Below are 24,190 nucleotides of genomic sequence, written 5' to 3' on the forward strand. Positions count from 1 at the left end.
TTCGCGTGTCTCAGGGACTAGGAACGTATACTCAGAAGGGTTCTGCTGGTAGGAGTTGTGGGAGGGCACCTCGCTCCAGCACGAAATGTGGACGATGGCCGCGATCCCGTGCTCAGATGGCCACAGCTACTTGGGCTCCAGATCCAGGATCCTAACCTCCTCCCTGGGATGCTTCTTTGAATTTCTGCTGTTTCTCCATTCTTAGCGGGTCTAAAGTGGATCTGCTTTTTTTCTCCCTTCTCCCTGGCTCCCTTCCAATGACACAAAATAAAACCTGGCCCTGTCCATCTTGTCTCTTGGTCTGCAGCCAACTTTCAATTACCCACGCCTGGATTATTTGTGGCAAATGTCCAGCCAGGGGCCCTGCCACCCAGAACGTTTCTGAGCACGGACTGACCAGCAGCCGCGGCAGGCTCAGGGAGCACGAACTCATTTCATTATCAGCCTGAGCCAGAAGTTTGGAGGGGAAATCTGCCAAAAGAAAATTGCACTGTTGCGCTCCCTAACCAAAGAGAAATGCCGTCTGCATTTCTATTTGTTTCTGCTTATCCTTGCTCCTGTTCCCACCCTGCTGGCGCTTTAGCACGATGATGATGACACAGCGGCTTCTCTAGCAAAAGTCAAGAGAAACTGTCACTCTGGCTTTTCTGACGGCATGACTCCTTGACTTCTTTAATTCCCTCTCACTGGCGCTCTGGCAGAGTGTGAAGGGCAGAGCCGTGGGGAGGTCATCCCGGGGAATGTGACCCTGTGGCTGAGTCATCGAAGGCCCGGGTGCCCGGGTCTAGACAATCTGTGCATTCATTGGCAGCGTAGAGCCAGCGTTCCATTATCTGTATAAATGGAGCAGAAAATTCAACAGCCACGGCAGTTTGTTTCTGGCATGCCTTATCTAGGTCAGGTGCCCTCCTATCCAATTTCCCTTCTGATTATGTTTTCTTTAAAGCAGCATTTCCCACATGGGTGTCCTGTGAAACACTGCTTGGGAGATGTTAATGTGTGTGTGTGGATGGGGGGTGATCAAATACATTTGAAAAAAAGATGTGCACTGAATCCCTTTTTCAAATACTCAATGGCACACTAAAGGCTCTGAGAAAATGCTATTTTGTTACCAAAACCAGTTTAATTTCATTGAACTCAGTAATCTGGTAATTTCTAAACTTGTTTAGCAATAGAATAGCAGTCTTGGTTTTTTCCTGTTTTGTTTTTATTTTCTAACAAAATCCCCATGGAATCAGAGTCTCGAAGATGCTATTTTAGTTAATGTTAGTGAGAGTCTCACTCCCCAGCAAGGCCGGGAGGGCAGAGATGGGGAGAAGCTGGCCAGCCCTGAGAGCTGACTGGCTGGAAGACAGGCCTGTGCTGAGGTGAGGAGCTGGCGTGAGGGGGCTGTGGGTGGGCGCCGTTACCTCTTGGTGCTGCAAGCATCTGGGCAAGTTGGGCACTTCTCGCATGTCTCCCCAAAGGCTCCTGGCTCTGTGCACTGGCACTGCCCACACACACAGTGCCCTCGGCTGCTGCAGATCTGGCCGTCCTTGCCCTGGCAAGTACTGATGTCTGTTGAGCAGTTACAGTTGTCCCCAATGTAACCTGCATGGCACTTGCATTCTCCACAATGACACTCGCCGTGGCCTATAAAGACACACATAGCACATCAGTGCCTGCCTGCACGAGCACATAGCCACCACCCAGCACCCGCCATGTGCCAGGCACTGGGGAGCTAACAGAATGAGACACTGTGTCTTCAGAGTTCATTAGAGCAGACAGAGAGGGCCTACTGCTGACAGGGGATGACAGCATGGGGCTTGGGCAGCTTGTGTGGCCTGGCTGGGGGTCGGAGGCAGTGCTCCAAGTTGGTCCAGAACTTGGCCAACTCACGCCACAGACACAGGACCCCAGAGAGCTTCTTCCTGCCTCAGTCGTTGTGTGACTAATGGCCCCAAATACACCCAGGCCTTAATCCCCAGAACGCAGGAACGTTACTTCAAATGGCAAAGGAGACTTTGCAGAAGCGATTAAGGGAAGGATTTGGAGACAGGGAGTGTCTCTTGGATTATTCGGTGGGTCCAGAATGCCATCCCAAGGGCCCATATATGGGGAGGGCAAAGGGAGATGAGACAACAGAAGCAAGATGCTAAGCTGCTGCCCTTGGAGACGGAGGAGGCCGCCAGGCCAAGGAGTGCGAGGAGTGCAGCCCTAGGAGACAGAAAGGGCAAGGGCACAGAGCCTCCCCTAGCTCCTCCGGAGCGGGTGCCGACACCTTGACAATGACAATGATTCCAGACTCTGGGCTCCAGAACTGTAAGAACCAAGTTGTGTTGTTTTTAAGTCACTAAATTTGTGCGCATTTGTTACAGTCACGCTAGGAGACTAACGCAGTTGTCTTTGCTTGATCTTAGTGAGATTCTTGCTCTGGCCTTGGAGCCCCAGCCCAGAGTAAGGTGACTGGGGAGCGGACGCCGAGAGCAGCAGCGGCAGCTAATAATGTGAGCACTATACGAGTGGCAGGCTTCACAGTACAAACTTGATTAATTCCTACAGCCATCCATGTGGTAGGGATTATCATCATCTTCATTTCACAAGTGCTGAAACTGAGACATAGCAAGACAGAGCGGCTTGTTGAAGGTCATCCAGCCAGTGGCCGTAGAGCCAGAATGCAAACCAGAGAGGCTGGCTCCAGAGTCTGTGGTCTGAACTCCAGGATCCACTGTCTCTCAGGAGAAGAGAGGACAAAGTGGCCCAAACCAAGATGAAGACCAGCTAAGGGTTGCCTTGCACCCCCTTGCGGAGGGACCCCTTCCATTGGCTGTGGGGGAGGAGCTGGGCAACCCCTCGAGGTTCCGCAGGTGTCAAAGGCAGGGAAGTGCTCAGCTCAGAGGACAGAGTTTGTGTGTGTGAAAGTGAGCATGTGCACCAGGCACGTGTATGAGTGTGTGCACCAGGCACATGTGTGTGCAAGTAGGTAGATGTGTGCACACATGACGAACAGTCAAAAGCATGGAGAGTGCCATCTTCAAATGTGGTCAAGAGCCTGACAGTGAATTCTAGATTCTCTCCACTAACAGAGGCAGAAAGCAGTGCTATAAATAGCACTCAATTTTTAAGAAATCTTCCTAACACTATTATTGTAGCATATTTTCTTCCTGATGCCATTTTGCTAAGGCTGATATTAATAGGACCAAGAATTTGTATTCACTGAGTGCCCACATACACACTAGTAGGAGAAGGGGGAGGCAGAAATAAGCATCAGACAGGTGGGGGCCTTGCATTTTACTCCTGCACCTGAGTCAGTTATCCTGGTAGTTGGATCCCAGCACCGTCTGTGAGACCACCAATGTGTGTGACTCACAATTCGGGTCAGGTCCTAACTCCAGAGAGCCTCTTTGTCTGCCACTCACTTCCTGTCCTCTCCCTGCTCTGTCAGCTCTGTAGTGACTAGAATTTTCAGGCAACAGTGGGGCCATCTGGAACAGCCAAGCCTGCCACCTCTCCCGTGCCCAACAGCCTCTCTGCTCACAGCGGATACTGCGCTGGGTGAGAGTGCCCTCCCATCTCACAGGCAGTGCCAAGGCATATGGCAGTCCTCTGGGAGAGGTGAGAAAAGCCAAGTAGGGCCAGGAGGAAGCTGTGGAGCGCAACTGAACTGCCTAGAAGCTGGCGTAAGATGTGAGAGCCACAGGAGAGAGCAGCACCCCTGCTCAAGGGGCGTGTCGGAGGGGAATGGCAGCAGAGTGCACAGCTCAGCCCAGGGAGGGAGGATCGCACACCCCTCCTCTCCACCGGTCTATGAACAGCACAGATTTCAAGCCACAGCAGGCAGGAAACCACTCCCCACAGGAAGTCTTCCCAAATGAAATGGCTCCAATCACACTATTCCGTCACTCTCTGGCCTCAGAGACCACATTGGTCAAGAGCCTGTTTTAAATTAACATGGTTCACTGTCAGGGATAATTCCACCACCACCCCTCCACCGCCAACATTTTATTATGAACATTTCCAAGCTAGCGGCCAAGATGGAAGAATTGTACAGTGAACATCCATATACTCATCACCCACATTCCACCATCAGTATGTTATCTATTGCTTTATTACATATCTATCCATCAATCTATATTTTTTAATATGCATTTCAAAGTGAGTTGCAGATATCAGTGCACTTCAGAGTAGGTTTTTAATATAGCTCTGGCTCTCACCAATGGCTTGTACATCACAATGTCCCATAGAGTGAAAATGCAAAAGTAAAAGGCATGCTCAGTGCTGTACTTATAAGCAGCACAGACAGTACTTAGGCCAGAGAAACTGCTTTGCTTGAGATGGCGTTGTTTTTCTTCATACTCTCATTGTTTTTGGCAGTGAGGTAAAATTACCCAAATAATTCTTGGTGCCATTTGGCATCAAGAGGTGCCAAAAATAACCTGACACAATATTCCAAAGTGTCAAAGGTTTGGAGAGGAGGAGGTATATTATTTTGTTGAAGAGTTGAGTTTTGAGTGAAGTATATGCGTGGTAAAGGGAGACGCTGCTCCCTACAGTGACTGAGCATCTAAGTGAAAATGATGGCAAGTCAGGCAGAGGTGCCTGCTGCTCTGTACTTTCCACCAGGATAAGCAAGAAAACCTAGCTGTTTCGGGTACATCTGACACCATACAAGCCTGAGAGCTCCAAAACCCAGCCCAAGGCCTGCAGGTGAGAGTGCCCAGATCTAGGGTTCAAGTAGACAGTTAGGAGTAATGGGTGGGACAGAGCGGGAGCTGATGATTCACAAAAGTTCACCACGGTTTCTGGAAGAGAGACAGAGCTCACGGCTGGAGACATAAGCCATTCCTGAAGGTCTCCCACGACACCTGAGCACAGCAAAGACTGACATAAAAGAACAATGCAAGAGAACATAGAAAGTGAACAGAGCACGTGAGCCTACTTCGGTGGGGTGGGCAAGCAAGTGGGAGCTGCTGAGGGGCTGTGGAGCATTAGAAAATTCTTACCCATGTGGCTTTTGACTTCAAATATTTGGTAACTCCAAAGCAAAGTCCCAGTAAGCCAAACTAGGAAGGAGACCCTGGGTTCCATGCTTGGAGAAATGGCTGAAGCCACCTGCATGCTTGCCCTCAGTGATTCCCTCGGTAGCCATAGTTTAGTTTGCTAGGTAGTTTATCACCTTTCAAAGGCACCCTAAAACAGCTACAGTAAAGATGTGGCACATGCCACCACATCCTTATTCACAGCAGTGGCAGACAGTACTGTCTAATCACAGAATTCTTTTCCAGAAAGCCTGGGCTGGGCCTCAGAATCCTTCTCAACACTGTTCTCCAAGCAGATTCTACCGACTAGTGGGAGTGGCACACAAGCTGCAACTACTTGCCATCTTGGTTTAAAGCCTCCAAGCCTCCTTTAGAAAGCATAACCTATATAGAGTGTCAAAAACTAGGTAGGCTGGGCCGTATTTTAGCCTAATCCAAATGTCTCAGATCCTGCACTTGGGCCTCAACCTGCCTTTCCCCAAGCCTACATGTGCAAAGATTCCCCACATCTTCTGGTCAGCCCGTGGCCTCTCCTAATACACTACCAGAAATATGTGTTATTAAAATGACGAGGGTTATTGAGCCCTGTCCCAAGGATCAATAACCTGTCAGTCACTAGCAGAACTGAACAGGGGACCGGGAACACGATCCTGGCTAACGACTCTGAGGGCCTACGCAAGAACTCTTCATCAAATCAAAGCTCATTAAGAATGCTACCCTCCAACACCTTGGCAAAGCGAGCTGAGTTTGATGATGGCTGTCTGATTGTACAGACGTGAAAATATTTTCATTACACATAGATAGGGATATTGAAGGGTGTGTGAAAGCACTTTGTAAGCTGTGGATGGCTACATGTGCAAGTTATTATTAGTGCTGCCTTTGTTAGAATGATTGATAGCTAAATGGACAGGAAGTTGTAAATGTGTCTAACTTATAAAGAATTTTGGCTCTACAGAATTCAACAGCTTTCCTTCAACACAACAGTGCTTGTGTGGGCTGGGGGCCAAGACACGGCCCCTTGCCTCCTTCTATAAAATAGAATGCTGGCTATTTAGAGGAGGGTACCCTTGAAGCAGGCTGGGAAGGAGCTGCCAGAGAGAAGGAAGAGAAACCAGTGGCCTGGAAGCCAAAAGGGATGTGAAAGGAAGACCCAGCACCAGTGCTCTATAGAGGTCGAGACGGGCGATTCCTACAGTGGCTACTGGGTTTTGCCACAGTCGGTATAGATGCGAGGGCAGAATCCAGCTGGTAGAGAGGTGAGGAAGGTGACAGCCAGCACAGGCAGCAGGTTGTACAGGGAAAGGAAGCGATGAGGAGGAAGGAGGTTAGGGGATTTCGAAGGTGGGGTATATTTAAATATTCTTCTGGCTAAATAGAAAGATTCAAAAGAGAGAAAGTTTAGGGGGAAATGGAGGGACTGAGGTAAACTCTAAATAGATCACAGCAGAAAGAGATGTGGTGAGAGACAGGGAGGACAGGCTGAGGGCCAGAGCGGGGCGCTACGTTTTTCAGTTCCAGGGGTGTTGTTCAAGGTCATGGCAGATCAGCTGTGTGAAGGGCTGAGGGGATGCGCTGAAACCAAGTTAAAGTCTGTCCTCCACCATTCACTATGTCACCTTGGGTGAATCCCAAAACCTGTGTGATGATCTGTTTCCTCACTTGTCAACGAGGACCGTGCCTTCGTCGTGGGAATGTTGTTAGAAACACAGGGACTATTGCTTAGATAAAGCCCCTCACACGGTATCTGTCACATGGGGGCTCTCAGGTAATGGCAGCTGGAATTGCTGGCATTGCCACTGGGGCGGAGCAATCAAAGAATTAAGACCAATGCATTGGATGGCTCAGCACAGGGAGATGCAGGCTGCCAGGAAGGTAGGACTTGGGGGAGACGGGGCAAGCGTGAGGTGCAATATAGGGAGAGACCAGGAGATCAGTGACAGGGATGAGGACCATGCAGTGAGATGCCACAACCTCAGAGGAGGGCAGTGAGTTCCAGGGGGTGGAAAGCGAAGATCTGAAAGCAGCACTGAGGAGGGAGGAGACTGCTGCCTGGGGTGTGGGAAAGGCCAGCCCCCCAACTTCCCCCCAACAAAGCTCTCAGGGACCACCAGTTACAGGAAAAGGAGGAAGTGGGTTTCCTGTATAAGGCCGAGGATGAGAAGGAGCCCGTTTACTAATGGAACATGGTGGGTGGTGAAGAACAGAGCCGGGCTACAAAAATACATTTGGAAAATGGGGCAGTGGAGTGCAGTGGTTAACACAAGGCTTCTGGAATCAGTGCCTGGGTTGGCCTCGTGAATTTGCTATTGACCAGAAGGAATGGATGTATAATCCCTCTGTAGCTTGGTTTCTTCATTTTTAAAATGGGGCTCATAGAAATCCCAATTGTAGGGTTATTGTGAGTTAAAGCACCTAACCCGTATGAGGTACCTAGCGTTTGGCATGTAGTAAGTGTTCAGTAAATGCTAACTATCTTCAACATCATCTTCACTGCTGTTGTGGTTATAATGAGAGGGAGGAGAAGGGGAAGCTTGGAGTCATAGACCGTGGAGAATGGGGAGGGGAGCGCTTTCTGGGAACTAAAATCAAAGGCATAAGGACCCCATAAGTTTACCCAACCCAAGTCCAATCTGAAGTAAGAACACCTGGCTGGCCCCAGTGCCTTGGTGGGGAGGCTGACACCCAAAGGTGCCGGAGGCCCTGCTTGAGGAGCTCCCGAGGTGTGCCAGAGGACAGCGGGGACGCAATGTGTGGTCAGTGAGGGAGGGAAGAAAACCTGGCCCTTGGGAGGGGAACAGCTACTTGTCCGGGGCGGGGCTCTATGACCCTCAGGGTACACACTGTCTCTCCACAGCTGGTCCAGAAATAGCTCCCATTCCGCTCGGGAATGCACTGTGGCTTCCCTCAGAGGCAGCTTCCGTCCCCTGTGATAGTTTCCGTCTCTCTGACAGCTTCCGTTCCCTGCGACAGCTTCCGTCCCCTCTGACAGCTTCTGTCCCCTCCAGGAGTCCATCTGGCTGGCAGAAGGCTGTGGTGGGGAGGACTAAGCTCGGTTCCTAAGACTGGAAGGGCACTGTCCTTTCGCTGTTCTCACGGTCACCTCTCCCTCTCCCACAGTCAGCGTCTCTCTTACACAAGTATACGTGATCACTTCCTCTCTCTTTCATTGTTCCCTCTCACGGTATCCCCCTTTCCTCCAGCCGCAAGCCCCCTCCCTCTCCCACAGCCTCAGCACCCTCTCTGCTCACAGCCGTGTCTGCCCCATAGTCTCCCCCCCTCCTCTCTTTCTCTTCCCTTCACAACCAGAGCCAGTAGCATACATAGGAAGTGGTCAAGAGAGAAAGAAAAAGGGGTGTGTGCTGGAAAGCCTTTACTCATTTGGGATATTTCCCTGTCACTAGAAGTCAGGTCTTCTTGTCTGTGTTCTGGACACCTCTGGGTGAGACCCTGGGCCCAGCTCCTGGAACTCTCCAACAACCATGTTAAAAAGTGCAGGAAACCAACTCAGAGCTTTATGTGCGTCCAGTCACAGGGGGCTGTTGTGACTCAAGGTCTCAGAGAATCTGCTGAGCCAGGGCAATTGGGTTTAGATCCCACAGCCCTACCCTCTTCAGCACTGGGTGGATGTTTGGAGCCGCCTCTCTGAGCCTGTGGACACACAGCAGAGGAGAGGAGCCTCATTGTCACAGATATCCTGGCACTCACACAAATCTCCATGGAGAACCGAAGCCAGACATGGGCTGACCTCTCTGCAGCCAAATGCACACACGGGCTTGCAAAGGGTATGGCCTCTCTGTCTGGGGCTTCTGAAAAGGAAGGGGAACTCCCGCCTAGTAAGCGCTCTTCCTGGTTCTTTGTTGACAAGCAGGTTAGTGTTACATAACTGGCCCTACCGTGTCCTCGAGTGTCCCCGCTCCGCCTGTGCTGTGCCCATGTTCCGCCTATGCTGTGCCCATGTTCTCAGGGTGTCTCTGAGTCTGGTCCCTGCAGGAATGTGCCCCTCCCACTACTCTATCTTTCCCTTCCATACGTGGACTGGCTTTGGTTCCAAAAAGTAAAGAACGGAGCTTTTTGAAATGCACAGGGTATGTTCCCAGTTCCCTCATAAGGAATCTTAGCCTGGCTCCAGGCACCTCAGTAGAAACTAAACCTCCAGGGGCAAAAGAGAAGTCTCTCTTGACAAGTGGCGTCCTCACCAGAGGCTTCCGAAGCCTGTAAACACCGCATTGTCTTGCCAAGGGTGAGTTATTGACTGCAGAACCTGCCAACTAAGGGAGGCTCCACCCACAGAGAAAGCACAGCACCGCTCAGCTAAACACCAGCCTTGAACTCAGCTCACACAGAGAGTCTCCTCTGGCCAACTCAGCCTGATCTTTGTAACTCCACTTGAAACTCTTTGGAAATAAATGCTTGGCTGGGGACGTCCTTTCTGAATGGATGCTTCTGTGCAATCTCAGCTACCTTCTTGCTGGCTCTGGGCAGTTGTCCAGTTTCCTCATCGATAAAAGAGAGATAGTGCCTTGTCTGTCTTACCGTATTGGGAAGATCCTTTTTAAATGTGCAATAGAGAATTGTATGCTTTAAGCACTTAACTTGGATTATTTCATTAGTCCCCCCAGTAACCCTATGCAGTGGTACGATTATTACCGTAATTTTTCCCACCTGTGGAAAATGAGGCATGGAGAGGCCAAGTAATTTATCTGAAGTCACACTGCAGGTAGGTGTCAGGGCTGGGATTTGAACTACATCTGTTTGGCTCTGGAGCCCAAATTCCCAACCACTATGTGTACTGCCTCTGCAGTATAACCCGGTCATGATTAAGTGACAGAAACAGAAACAACGCATAGGATAAATGGTCAAGGTGACCCAAGCTGTCATATAGTTAAAAACGTGCAATGGACCCATCCACAAATCTAGCTCTTTTAAATCACAGATCATCAAATCACTCATGGCCTCTACTTTCTTATCTATAAAGTAAGGGTGGTGGACTAGGTGAGTGCTAAGGTTCCTCCACCACTGACATTGCTGTCCGAAGTCAGAGCAGGGAGAAACCTGAAGAGCCTGAGACAGGCTTCAGGTTAAGCTATAGGTTTTGGAAGAGTGGAGGAGGGAAGGCAAATTGAGGTGCAAAAATCGCGTGTGTTCATTTGTGAGGATGAACAGGGAGAACGGGCAGCCTGGAAGAAAAGTATTTAAAAAGGAGAGATGGATAACAAGGGGGCTAGATATCCTACGTCGTCGGTATGGGTCTGTAGATGGAAGGGACGGAAGAAGTGAAAGAAAGAAGGAAAGGAGGAGGCGGGGGGGAGGGGAGGGGAGGGGAGGAGGGAGGGGAGCGATTGTGGAGGAAGCGGGCCTGAGAGCTACACTGAGGAGTTTGAGTTTATCCTCTAGGCCCCAGATGGCCTGACAATAAATGCCTTCACTGTGGTGAGATGAGAGCCTCCCCTGGACACGATGGCATTCTCCTGGTTGATTTTTCATTCTATGGTCTGTCCCTTCCCCCAAGTCATTTCCTATGTGGCCTTCTCAATCATTTTTCTAAAATGTAAATTATGTGACAACACTCTTGCTTAAAACCCTTCAATGGCTCCTCAACACTTACAGTATGCCTTCCATATTTATACTTTGTGCACAACAGAGGGACTTTCATTGTCCAACATCCCAGCCTACTTCGCGAGTCTCTTCACCTGCTCTTGCTTCCCCGGGCACCCCAGGTTCTGGCCATTCCAAACCACTCACAGCCCCTAAAAGGTGTTGAACATTAGCATATTTTTGTTTTGAAACAATCATTTTGACTGCAGTGTGAAGATCAGATGGACTGAAACGAGGGTAGCAGAGATGGAGAAAAGACAAATCTAGAAGAAATATGAGAGGTCAGTGGATAAGACTGTGGCAGGTAGGATGTAGGAGTTGAGAAGGTAGGAAACAAGATGATTCCCGGGTTTCTGCCTTGCATGACTGGATGAAAGGTGAAGACAGGAAAAATCAGAAGAGAACCATGGCTTGCAAGGAGATCATGAGATCAGTCTGAGACATCCCGAGACCGAGGTGCATTTAAGACATCCAAGTAGAGTTGTCAAGAAAGCCAGTAGCTAAAGGGAGCCTCGAAGCAAGTCTGAGCAACATGGGGCTAACGGAAGGTGTGGGCTTGATGAGATTCCCCAGAGAGAATATGGGGAGAGGACAACCAGGCCATGTGGAGGGCAATCCTAGCCCCAAACTGGTTGCTAGAGGAGAAGGATCCAGTAAAGGAAACTAAAAAGTTGTGATTGAAAGTAAGCAGAGAGCATTTCACGGCAAGCATGCTCAACAGTGCCAGCTGCTGCTGAAGAGTCAAGCTGAGGGCTGGAAAAGTCTATTATGTACAGCAGGACAAGCCCATTAGGGGTCTGGGAAGACCTATGTTGGCAGAATCACAGGATGAATCCAAATTGGACTGAGGTGAGGGCTGAGTGGGAGGTGACAAATAAAGACACTATAGACATATGTTTTGAGAAATATGGCTGCGAATATGGAGGAAAGAGCAGCTGGCAGTGAGTGGGGTGGGGGGGGTGAGAGTGTCTTTTCTATTTTTTTTTAATTGAAGACACCTGAGCATGTTCTATAGCTGACCAGAAGACTTCGTTAAGAAGGACAGTGTTATGTATAATCACTTATCACATGGATATATTTTGTTGACTCATTTGCCTCATCTCATTAGCCTACACCGTACAAAATCAAAGATGGTGTTTTATTTTTGTTTGCCCAATGGCTAGCATAGTATCAGGCACACAACAGATGCTCAGAATATGTTACTGTTTATTGGAGCCTGTGAACATCACCGGGATCACCCCAATGCCTTGGGGGAAGACATCCGATGCTAGGAATTAGAAAAGAAACAGAAGCATTTTTGATGCTTATGAACTCAAACATGAGTCTTGAGATATTGTAAATTCTTAACACATGTCCCAAACCCCAGACACTTCAGGGTAAGAGGAGGAAGAAAGGATTAAGATTTCTCTTTCCTTTGGCAGGACATGGTCACAGTCCAGCAAAAGTCACAGACTTTGTACCCCATTACTGTTCTTGCATATTGTACTGATTTCTCCAGCAAGACTCTTCAGAGATGTGAATAATGATGCATCCTTAGTCTCAGGGCCAACTTCTCCTCTGTCCTTGCTTAGTGTCAACGACCCAGCTCTGACAAAGTCAACCGATGGTGCTTCCCGAGAGGCAAGTCCCTGAGAATCCCACCGCCCTTTGCCTTCATCTGTTGGACCACATGTTGCATCCTGTATCTGAGCAGCAAAATACAACCACTACCAAACAAATAAGGGGGTGTGGTCTAAGCGAAAATCTTCCCCAAACCTCAACATTACTTTCTGAGGTGACAAGACTGAGTAGAAAGCTCATTCTCCTGCTGAAGACAAAGGATAGCTTTGCCTTTCTGACCTTGCACCTGATTTCTCCATGCTGCTGCCCAGCTGCCAAGCCCTTCTTATTACCACTGCATTTCACATGAGAGGTGAGGAAAGGACTTGGTCTCTGGCCCAACTCTATCAATCACAGGGAGATCAAGGCAATGAAGGGAAGATGGAAAAAATCCCATGTTCTTTAATGAACTCATCTCTCCAGTTTCAAAGAAGTCTGTAAACAGCTGAGAATGCTGACTCAGAAAAAACAGAAGGCTCGTGGCCAAAAATATAGAGGTATTTTAGATCAACATCTTGAGTCTGGCTAAACCTGTCCGATCCACCTGGCAGGCACTTCTGGGGAAATGTCAACCACATCTGGAGACACATGCGTTCACTACCCTCTTGATCACTGCAACAGGATGACAGGGCTACTATTTTCAACCTAGAAAACTGTCATGTTGTTGTGGTTGGTTAGCACTTGCCATATTCCTCCCCTCAGTTGGCCACTGTTCAGAGCCTGGTGCAGCACTTTCAATGGACAGAGTTGGTTTGGAATGTCACACAAGTGGGCCACAGTGAAGCTTAGCTGCCAGGAGCCCAGCTAAGCCACGAGATGGCAGGAAGCAGCCGTCCAGAGAAGAGCACCTGCCGAGGGTTAGGGGAGGTGGGCTTTTTGTGGGTCAGCGCTTTGAGCCAACATCGGTGTGGAGCGTGGCCAACGTGCCAATCTTCTCAGCCACAGCCTCCCCAACATGGGTTGGGTCAGTAAATGTCACATCAATCTCCCGGTAAAATAACAACAACTAAATGAGATCATCATGTCAAGAGTGTTTTATAGGTTAAAATAGACTAATAAAAGTTCGTTTAAGAAAAGTACGTTCAGCATAATCAATGACAATAGCCAAGATACTCACTGAATACTAAGGAGAAACCCTCTGTGCCTTTCATCAAATAATAATCACACGACGGGTACCTCAGCCGGTCCCTTGGTCCACGTGTATCCTTCTGCCTGGTCTGTTGTGTCTAATATATCCCTATGTAACCCAGGGACACTCATTTAGGAAAACAGACACTAAATGTTTCCTAAAATTTTGACTGAAATAAAGATCACTCACTTATTAGGTAAGTCTTGGAGAATGCAGGCTAAATGCTTGGGTGGTGGCAGGGAGGGCTGGACTGGCAATTCAGATATTTGGGAATGGTCTCATGCTAATCGAAATCAGTAAAATTAGGTGAAAACCAGGTCACTATTTATTTGCAAGTTTCTCCTGGTATAAATCTCTAATCAAGAATAGCAAGAAGCTTTAGTCTAGGTTCTGGGCCTCTGTTTTCCCAAATGTAAACGGTCAAAGCAGTAATCCACAGTTGAACTACTGTGTGTGATCAGTGGTATTACATGAGATGCATTATTAGTGCTTGTTCACGATGAGTGCAAAATACTAATAAATTAGCCTCAGTTTGTTTCCAAGAAAACTATCAATATAGTAAAAAGAGCATTAAAATACTTGCCTTGCATTACCACATTTGCCTATTGCTAAAGTCCAACGTTGTGATGTCAAATAACATGCCAACCTGGGAAGAACATTTCTTTAGTTTGGGGATAGTGGGGTCACCTGATCAAGACTTTGGGATGAGGGTGGGTGTTGGCTGGGGTGATAGCAGGCCCCCTCCTCCAGGTCAGAGGGCAACAGGCCAGGCTCAAGAAGGCACCCTGGAGAGAAGAATCAAAACTTCCAGCTGGTCAGACTAGCTCAGAGCAACTTCCAGACACCAGGGAGTGGTTGTATCTGGGTGGAGATTCTTAGGTCAATGTTCTGAGAGTCATAGACACTCACCCCGAATGAAATCAGGACTCCATCCAATCCCGCCCCACCCTGACAAAGGCACTGAGCAGCAGAGGGCTGTAATCGATTATGTGTTTCTAAAAATCAAGACGAAACTCAACGTGACAGCTCAACACCCAAGAAATAGAATCAAAGGGGCCTTAGGAATAACTCTTTCAGTCACTGGAGGTCTCCCATAGTTTTCGGTTTAACTAAGAAGGAAAAATTTTTTAACGTTATTCAATATATCAAAAAGCTAATACCACCGAAAGCTATACATGACTAATATCTTATTTTTGACATGGTCTTCCTAGGACTTTCCTTTGCTTTTTAAATTTCATTATTTCCCTCACAAGCCAAACTTCATGACCTTAAGGACCAGGCCTGAAGTTCAAAGGCATGTGCACAGGGGCTCCTGTTTGCACTCTTCCCTGTCCAATTAGAGAGAGAAGGGCAGTGAGAGCCAAATCTTAGATTACTCTATTTTTCACAATCACTAGTGAATTGTTGCTTAAGATATTTCTAAAAACAGGATCTGAGCGGTGAGCAAAGGCAGTAAGAAGACTTCATTCCCAGAGCTAAGTTCAGAGCAGAGAACAAGGCAGGCTCTCAAAATGCCTTTCCAATGCTCTCTTTCTTGTCTTTAAAGATCTCACGTAAATCTGGAGGGCAAAGGTAGTAGCTCAAATGATTCATATCCTCATTCTTCAATCCCAGGAAGTTTCTGAGAAGTGGAAAATTCCATGGGGCCACAAAAATTTAGAAATTAATTCAAGACTGCAAGACACTCTAACTCTGTATGGCACCGAGTATAACACTTTATGAGGAATGCTCAGTGAGCTCTAGTTGAATGAGAAGAATGCAGCCAGCTACCTGAAATAAGATAACCCTCAGCAGTAGATCACTGTTTCCATATCTGTAGCTGCACTATGATCAGATACTTACTACGCTCTGGCTTTTCCAAAGAGCTTTCTCCAACCACAAGCTACAAGAAGCTGGCTGACGCCAGAGCTGAGCAGCCCACCTCACCTGGTTCACGTGGCTGGTCTGAAAGATGCACTGTTTCCTCACATGACTAAGCCCCTAAATTTTGGCTTCTTTTTGCCTTTCAAGTGGACTTGAGCATCATCTGGATACACATGGAATTCTTAGAGCATTCCTGACCACAGGATGCCCATTGAGAACTTCTGAAACCAACCTGTTTTGATGTCATGAATGTCTCTGATGCTCATCTCTGTGTAAGAAAGAGTCCTCCAGGGACGGCGTGGGCAGGTAATGACATTCATTCAATACCCCTGGTGGAGAGGCAGCATGCAAGGAGCTTTAGAGTATTATCCTACTCGATGCTCACAACAACCCTCTAGGATATTTGACACATAAGAAAATCTGTCAGAGAGGATACCTGAAGAGGCCAAAGTCAAAGAAGCAGAAAAGGGCAGTGACAAGTTTAGAATCCAGATGTGAACATGCACTAGTTCTCAACCATTCCATTAAATGGTCTTCACTGGAAGTACCTTCACAAATTACAGTTATATCATTACTTGTAATCAGAGTTATTGAAGAATCCTATAGCACAGCAGTCTCCAACCTTTTTGGTACCAGGGACCTGTGCTTCTATGAGAACCTAATGCCTGATGATCTGAGGTAGAGCCAAGGCAGTGATGCTAGCGCTGGGGAGCAGCTGCAAAGACAGATGAAGCTTTGCTTGCTCCCTTGCCACTCACCTCCTGCTGTGTAGCCTGGTTCCTAACAGGCCACAGACCAATACCAGCTGGTGGCCCAGGGATTGGGGACCTCTGCTATAGCAAATTCTGTTCTGAGAGCAACCATATTCCGAATACTCCAAGATAGAATGTGACACTCATGGCCTTTGTTGTCATGTGCACAATTAGGATTTATATAATACCAGGTAAGGGAAGCTGCTATGTAGGATATGCCTTTGAGAGAGAGGAGAGGGACCCTTTATATAGAACATTATATATATATATATATATATATATATATATATATATATATATATATAGTCTCATATTTACAAATAGTATCTGGGTAACCATGAACGAACTGAGCAGAGATTGATAATACGTGAAAAACCTAAAGAATTTTCTAGGCTCTCTCACCTGAAGCGCACAGTGGTAGCCCTCCCACCAAGAGGCCCCTTTCTTGAGAAATTAAATATGTCAGATCTTAATTCATTCAAAAACTACATTTGAGCCCTCTGTCATAGAGCCACATCCAATATGGTCCTGTAACAAATCATTTATTAAATATGCACATTGCAGTGGAGTGACAGAAGGTACAGCTGTGACCGAAGCCCCAGGAAAGGCCACCAGGATGCTGATTCTGAGTGTAAAAATGAATTTGTGAAGAAAATGGTATAAATACGGTGAGAAGTACTTTTATAAACATATCTGAACAACTGTTGCCACAGGAGGTATTTCATTTGGTAAGAATCAAGAAGTCCAGACTAGGCCATAATGTCAGAGACACTTTTAACTGGAGAGGTTTAACAGAACCCTGTGAAGCCTTCTGGAAGCCATTAGCCCAGACCCAAAACTTGTGCTTAGATGCCGGCTCTGGCCATCATGAATCATTTCACTGGTGTCACTCCCCATTTTTTTATGTTCGGGAGAGAACTGCAGATACCCCCTGACCTCTAATTGCCAGCCACATGTTAAAGGATATATATACACACACATACACACACATGCACATGCACATATACCCTCCCCGGCAACATACATACAACATACATAAATACATGCAACATACATACATAACTGGCCAAATAGCCTGTTAGATGAAGTAAAATATATCAGAAGTTATTTAGATATACTTTGGGGCTCTCACAGTCATGAGACCAAATGGGTTCTGTTCAAAATTCTCTATCCTGTTTGATTTAAATTGCCTCAGTATCTGAAATCCAAGAAGTAGGCCGACTACTAGCAAATCATTCAACGAACCCCAGTGCAGGCATTTTAAGTACAGAGGCTGTTGAAAGCATCAGGGTTGCAACCGGTTTCCACAGTTTACCATGATGGACTAACTCAAATCCCAGGAAATGCACTTTTTGGGTACAAAGAACAACAAAGTCTGAGCAATATATAATCTTTTATGACATTAAAAACAACAAAACAGACCATGTCCTACTTCTCATATTCTATTAGTAGTGAAATTCTGGAGGGCCAGGCTTGACAACACTAAAAAGAACAGAAACCTCATCGTGGCCCCGTAAAGCTTCCTTTGCACCCGTAGGAACAGCCTGTGTACAGAACCATTCTCAAAGTTATGTCGCCTCTAGAAACGCAATAGCCCTGACCGTACATACATTTCCATGACAGTGTGTCACAAAAGTAATAACAAAGTTGTTCAGTTGCTTCCAGATCTTAGTCTGATCTGCTTCACTGCTAACTTTTATGATGTGTAACATATTACAAACCTGTAACTGCTTGCTTTTCCCTCTCGGTCCTATCTCTTGGTGGGGGAGGTGAGGTGAGGACTATAAGCCTCTTACGGACAGAAAGACCAGAGAGAAGTGGAAGGAGTTTCTAGAACAGGGGTCCCCAAACCCCGGGCCACTGACCAATACCAGTCTGTGGCCTGTTAGGAACCGGGCCACACAGCAGGAGGTGAGCAGTGGGTGAGCCAGCTTCATCTGAATTTGCAGCCGCTCCCCAACACTAGCATCACCTCCTCGGCTCCATTTCGGATCATCGGGCATTAGAGTCTCATAGGAGCACCAGTCCCTGGTGCCAAAAAGGTTGGGGACTGCTGTTCTAGAGGATGTCCCCACCAATTCTGGCCCTTGCTCTGCTTCCGCCTCCGTCTGAAGACGGACCACAGCCACTCAGTTCCCTATCGGACAGGCTGTAGGGCAAAGGGGTGAGAAAGACCGTGAAAGAATGCTGAAGTCAGCTGCATGTGAGTCTCTGAGTCAGCATCTTCAAGACCAGAGTGGTTATTGGGAAACAGACTTCTCTCCCACAAAAACCCCAAATGCAACAGCAGCCCAAGAGCTCAAAGCCAACACACATAATTCCAGAGTGGGAGCCCCACGCCAACCACGGGTGCCAAGGAATTGGGGGCTGGAACCCCTCACCCACCCACTCTCAGCTGCCTCCTGAACAAGCTACAGCGTTTGAGAGACAACCAACGAAGAGCTGAGCGATACATCAGTGTGCAAGGAGCTGCTGCCTGGTGCTATCAAGTCCTGCCTGGAACTGGGCTGGGTTTTAAGTCCTTCTTCGATAATCAAAACAACGGTGACCTCATTCCAGAAACTGCTTTCTCCAGGAAGGCTTGGATGGCTTTACATCTCAACATGTTGTTGCTTTTAGAGTGAAAGGATTGAACAGGCTACTTGGGGATGCGATGCAAAGAAAGTCAAAATGTCCCAACTAACGATGGAGTAAAGTAATTCAACTTCAAATGCTTCTTAGGCTGTAATAGTATGTGAAAAAGCAAGACACGAAATTGTATACAGCCACAAACACACACACTAACTTAGAAGGGAAAGTTTAGAAGAAAAAATACTAATCTTTTAAAAGTATGAGTGATGGAATTATGAACAATTTATTTTGTTTCTTTCTACTCTTCAGAACATTCTTGACCTCAGAATATACTCCAGCTACCTAGAGTCATCTTCTTGACTAAGCACGCAGTTTTGGAAGGAATATATGGGAACCGGTGAGGGAGGAAAGAGTTCCTTGCCTGGTTCATCAGATGGTCCAAATTAATCCTGGTCCACCAAGGAGACAAACGACACAAAATGACCACACATCCATTGACTTCCCTATATTTTTTCAACTTTCCTTTAAAAATGTGTATGGCTTTTCCAACGGTGGAGAAAAAGACACCCCATCTCAGAAATCTGGAGAGTTAGTGACTTGAATAAAACGTGCCTGTGGATGCATCGAGGGCTTCTTGAACCTCCCGCTTCTCCACCCAGGAATGGGAGAGTCTCCCATTGCCACAGGACTGTATGGAGCGAAGGGAGGAGAGAAGGAGCACTGGGGCGCGGTAGAGCTCAGAAAGGCAACATTCACTCAGAAGAACTGTGGGTTCTACTGAGGCCACTCACACCTCATCTATCACCACCCCCTGTTCATCCCCTTATTCTACGTCCACCCCCCCAACACTGCACCTCTAGTCTCTCTCCTGAGAGAGGGAGAGGAGGCATCCACCTTGCTCTGGGCCCTGTTTCCGGCCAAGTACCACGCCAGCTCCTGTATCTACATCTTCAATTCTCAAAATAATGCAGAAATGAGGGGTGTTAGGCCATTCTTAAAGACAGAAGGACTGTAAGTCCAGGACAGCCCAAGCAGTGGGCTGATAAATTGCAGGGATGGAACTTGCATGTGTCGTCTGACTTGCAAGTCCCTGCTCCCAGGCAGGACAGACGTAAGCAGCCTTCTGAATGAAGACCCATGAGAGGATTATTTCCGACTCTCAAGGGCAAAGGAAAACATTTGCTAATATGTTTAAAAACGAAACATTGCTGAAAGCCAATTACAGACACTGCCAGGCTTCTTGGAGCTTTTACGTTGGCTGCTAAAGGGAATGGAAACTCCATCCCACCATGCTAGGACCCCTTATGCAAAGCCCAGAGATTTACAGGGAGAAGGCCGGCCCCTCCCACACATGGAGCAGCATCCGTGGCTTGCAGAGGTGTGTGGCATTCCAGAGGTGTGACTCATAAAGGATATGGTGGTCAGCGGTCCTCCTTTTGTGCCAGGCAATGTGCTAGATGATTTCTACACATCCTCTTATTGCTCACAACAGCTCCATGGCCAAACCGACACAAGCAGCATGTGGTGTTACTGGATTTAGAGCCAGGTCTGCCTGATCCTAAGCACTTTTTCCGCTAACCCAGACAGAACCATCTAGCTAATCCCAATCCATCATCACTTTGACAGAGAAAGAGTGGATCCCTGTCACATGTTCAGCACATCAGATCCTACTTCCACCTACTTTACTCTTCTATGACATTCGTATGTCCTGCACTTTCTGGAGCAATTCCAGTTTTGAACGTGTTGGTCACACTGCACCCAAGTGTGTACTCATACTTGTCTCACAGTGCGGTCGGCCCCAGGAGGCCTCCCTTGCCAACCCACGTCTGTGCAAACCTCAGCACTTGTTTCTTCCATGGAGGGATGGTTACTCTTCCAACAATGACAGATCATTTGTATGTTCTGATTTGCTGCACATGTGTGTGCTTTATCTTTCCTGCTATACTCTAAATTCCTTTTAAATCAACACTTCCCATTCTCAAGGAAGGAATCCTGGAAACAACAGAATGCACACATCATGTGCAACAGTATACACAGCAGAAGAAACTACAATCTTGCCTAAAATTGTTCTGTTTACTCTGTTTGCAGGTGGCATGGTGTTAAGTGGAATGACCCTTTGGAGACACGATTTTACAGTTTCTCATCAGAATGCAACTTCCAGAGTTGCCAAATTGTAATTTAATTGGAATCCATGCAAAGTCCTGTGCTTAGATTCAAGAACTTAAATGCTCGAACATAACACAATAAAAACTTGGCTTGGCTACAATTTATTCAAAAAATTAAAAATTTTCAGATTTTGGTAATAAAGTTAAAAAAGAAGCTCAATAGTATAATGTGATTTGTTTAACAGAAAAGAAAAAGAAAAGTGGACATATGTGTTAATGAAAGTGGAATGTGCAGATCACAGGAAGCAAATGTTCAGCTGAGCTCTGGGGCGAGCCCTTGTCATCCAGGAGGACAAACGACGTGCTCGATTCTGAGCAGCACACTGAATAAAATGTCAGAGCCCTCAGAGAAGGAAGGAACTTGGTGTCCAGCCTGGACAAGAAAAGAGAAAAGAGTAACTTAAAGTTTTCAGATGTTTGACAGGTTCTCATGTGGAAGAGGGAGTCTAGAATATGAACCACTGGATGGAAGTTACTGAGAAACAATATTCTGTAATATAAAAAGAAACTTTCAAACCATATCTGTGGGAGGCAGAATATGCGCCCTGCCAATATGCCCACAGCCTAATTCCAAGAGCCTGTATCTATGTTACTTTACATGGTAAAGGGACTTTGCAGATGTGATTAAGTCAAGGATCTTGAGATGGCGAGACTTTCCTGGATCATTCTTGCGAGTCCAACATAATTGTAAGGCTCCTGACAACAGAAAGGCAGGAATGTCAGAGAAAGAGAAGTGACAGAGGTCTGACTCAGAGAAAGATCTGAGGAAGCTACGCTGCTGGCTTTGAAAATGGAGGAAGGTGCTCCAAGCCAAGGCATGCAGATGGCTTCTAGAAGCCGGAAAAGGCCGGGGAACCAATTCCCCCCAGAATGGAATGCAGCCTTGGCTGACACGTGGATTTTAGCCAAAGAGCATCCATTTCAGACTTTGACTTCTAGAATTGTAATAGAATAAAGTTGTGTTGTTTAAAAACACTAAGTTTGCAGTAATTTGTTAGAGAGGCAATAAGAGAGGAATGTGACGTCTAACAAGGGAATAAGCACTACTAGCCCCAGTGAGCTCCCTGTCCTGGAGGCAGGGAGAAGAGGCAGAACATCTACCTGTCGTGAATGCTGTGCAGGCAAATCCTGGGTGACTCACGACAGATCCTCCAACTCTGATAGTCCACAGTCATGTGGCCGCGCCTCCCCCTACTTCTGCATTCAGCACGCTGGTCCCCACCCCCGGGCCTGGTGGGCAAGACCCGCCCTCCTCTCCTCCTAGGAGGGTGGTGGTGGGAAGTGAAAGGCATGCTTTGAGGGGTGTCCAAACGGAACCTGGGCCTGTACCTGGCTCAGAGTAGAAGTGCTTGCCCGGGGCGCCTACCTGAGCAGAGGACTCCTTTGTTCCTGGCGCAGGAGAAGTTGTCGCACTCACAGAAGGGTCCGTAGATCTTCCCAAACTCGCTCTCGAAGCAGGAGCACTGGTTGCAGCTGCACTCCCCGCGCCCGCTGCACAGGGGCTTGCCCTCCGCCTCCCGGCACAGGTTCTGGTACCCGCTCTGGTTCTCCCCTTCCTGGCACTCACACCTGGTGCCTAGGTGGCTAGGGTTGCACTCACACAGGCCGCAGATGTAAGTCCCATTCCCGCTGCATCTGGGGCTGTCCAGCTCCAGCCCTGTGCTGCAGCCACACTGGCAGTTGTAGGTGCCCCCCACCTCCAGGCTGTCTCGGAACCCCACGGGCCGCAGGGTGAACACGTGCTCCATGTGTTTGCCTGGGCAGCTCCGGGCCTCCACCGACACCTCGAAGGACGCCTGGGCACAGAGAAGAGAGGGGACAATGTGGCCACTGCCAGTCAGGGCCTCCTAATCACCCAGGGGCCCAGACCAAGAACAGGTCCTCCGAGGTCCTTGATGGAGAGCTGCAGCTGAATCCACTCTTGTCCACACACACAGGGAGAACTCCCACCGTCGCCCAGCTGCCCCATTTTACTGAGGAAGAGAATGTCCAGGCACGCCAACATTTGGCAGCACTGTTCGGTTCTTGAATGTTAACTATCTCTTTTAATCCTCACAATCCTGAGGAAATGGGCTTCCACAGAAAGGTAGAAAGGCTCAAGGCTACACAGGTCTTTTTCTCCCCTTTCTTTTCACTTCTATCCTATGCCTTCCATTTTGAAAGTCATTCATTCAACAAATACTTACTGGGCACTTCCTCTGTGCCAGGCACTACACTAGATGTGCTTCCTGAACTCATGGGTGCTGGGGTCCACAGAGCCCTCTGTAAAAAGGTCTCCTCCCGGCTGGAGACGGGACAAGAGGACACCGGTCCCTCCCAGCGTGCCTGCCTCCTCACAGGGCCTTGCCCTCCTGATTTTTAAAAAGTTATCAGTCACCTAAAAGGATCTGAGTGGTCCTCACAGCTGCGTCTTTCATAATCAGCCCATGGCCCTGGGGTCATCAAGAGTCATCACTTATAAAACACTCCACGCATGTGGGCAGACGTTTTCTTTTTAAACAAAGCGTGTAGAGAAGGCTTACTAACTCCTTCTCATGGGCTGCCTTGGAAGCAGGCGGCGAGATGGACCAAGCTGGCAGATGGCAACACAGGAAAGATGCCTGTCAACTGCCCATTTGGCCGGAATGTGAGGAAAGCAAGGACATTGCTCGGTGTGATTCTCTCAGGAGATAGACAGGACCGTCCACCTTTCCTCCTCCCACTGAGAAAGGAGCCACGTGCGGCTAGAATCATCCAGCAGGGCACTGTGGAAATTCACAGACGGGGAGCGACCACGCCCTGACCAAACGCCGTCCTGAACTGCTTCTCCCCTGAACCGTGGTGCTCCCCAAATAGCCAGAGGCCTGGGCCCACTCCAGAAACTGACTCACAGTGTCTGGCCCAGATGTCTTTATTTTCCAAAAGTCTCCTCAGGTTATTCTGAAGCTCAAAATGGGATAGAAACCACTTTTAGCATTGTATTCTTAATTCTATTATTTGGGTTGGAATAAAGCTGATTTTTAAAAAGTCATCAATAACTTGCTTTTCTGGGTACTCTTTAAGTAATAACGTATACTTCTGGGAAACATGGAAAATATTTTTCCTACATTTCTACAAAGCCCTCTCAGTTTGGGATCTTTACTATGAATTCTAAAAGGTTTCTCCTAAGATTCTGTGATATTTAAGGACACCCCAGGATGTGAGACTGAGCAGATGACAGTCCCAGCTCTCTAGGTCGAGACCATCTTGCTTGGCAGGAAGCCATGGTTCCAGAGGACTTGACAACAGACACCCAAGAGTCAGCGTTAGCCACAGGGCGCCACAGGAGATGCTGTTGGACAGGTGAGCTGAGGACGATGACCAGGAGCCAAGGTCAGAGGACACTGGGAGAACCAAGCCAGCTGCAGACAGTTGGGGCTAGCCTACCCCCATCCTCCATGTCTATGTGGAGGGTGGATGGAAGCAAAGGGAGAGATTGACCGAAGCCAATTCAAGACTGAGTTCCAAAGCCCTGAGGTA

The 24,190-nt window shown here is 47.8% G+C and overlaps 1 protein-coding gene across 2 annotated transcripts in view; it reads right to left on the reverse strand.

Annotated features, from left to right (window-relative positions):
• Positions 1–24,190, reverse strand: part of ITGB5 (integrin subunit beta 5) — a 106,536-nt gene that overhangs the window by 10,246 nt on the left and 72,100 nt on the right. For both annotated transcript variants that reach the window (XM_039843235.1, XM_039843237.1), the window contains exons 10-11: positions 22,059–22,488; positions 1,410–1,632 (exon numbers count right to left, since the gene is read on the reverse strand). In XM_039843235.1, coding sequence (XP_039699169.1) covers positions 1,410–1,632; positions 22,059–22,488 — 653 coding nt within the window. The remainder of the gene's footprint in view (positions 1–1,409; positions 1,633–22,058; positions 22,489–24,190) is intronic.

The sequence above is a fragment of the Pteropus medius genome, unplaced genomic scaffold (genome assembly GCF_902729225.1).
Source record: "Pteropus medius unplaced genomic scaffold, Ma_sr-lr_union100, whole genome shotgun sequence".
In the NCBI taxonomy this organism is placed as follows: Eukaryota; Metazoa; Chordata; class Mammalia; order Chiroptera; family Pteropodidae; genus Pteropus; species Pteropus medius.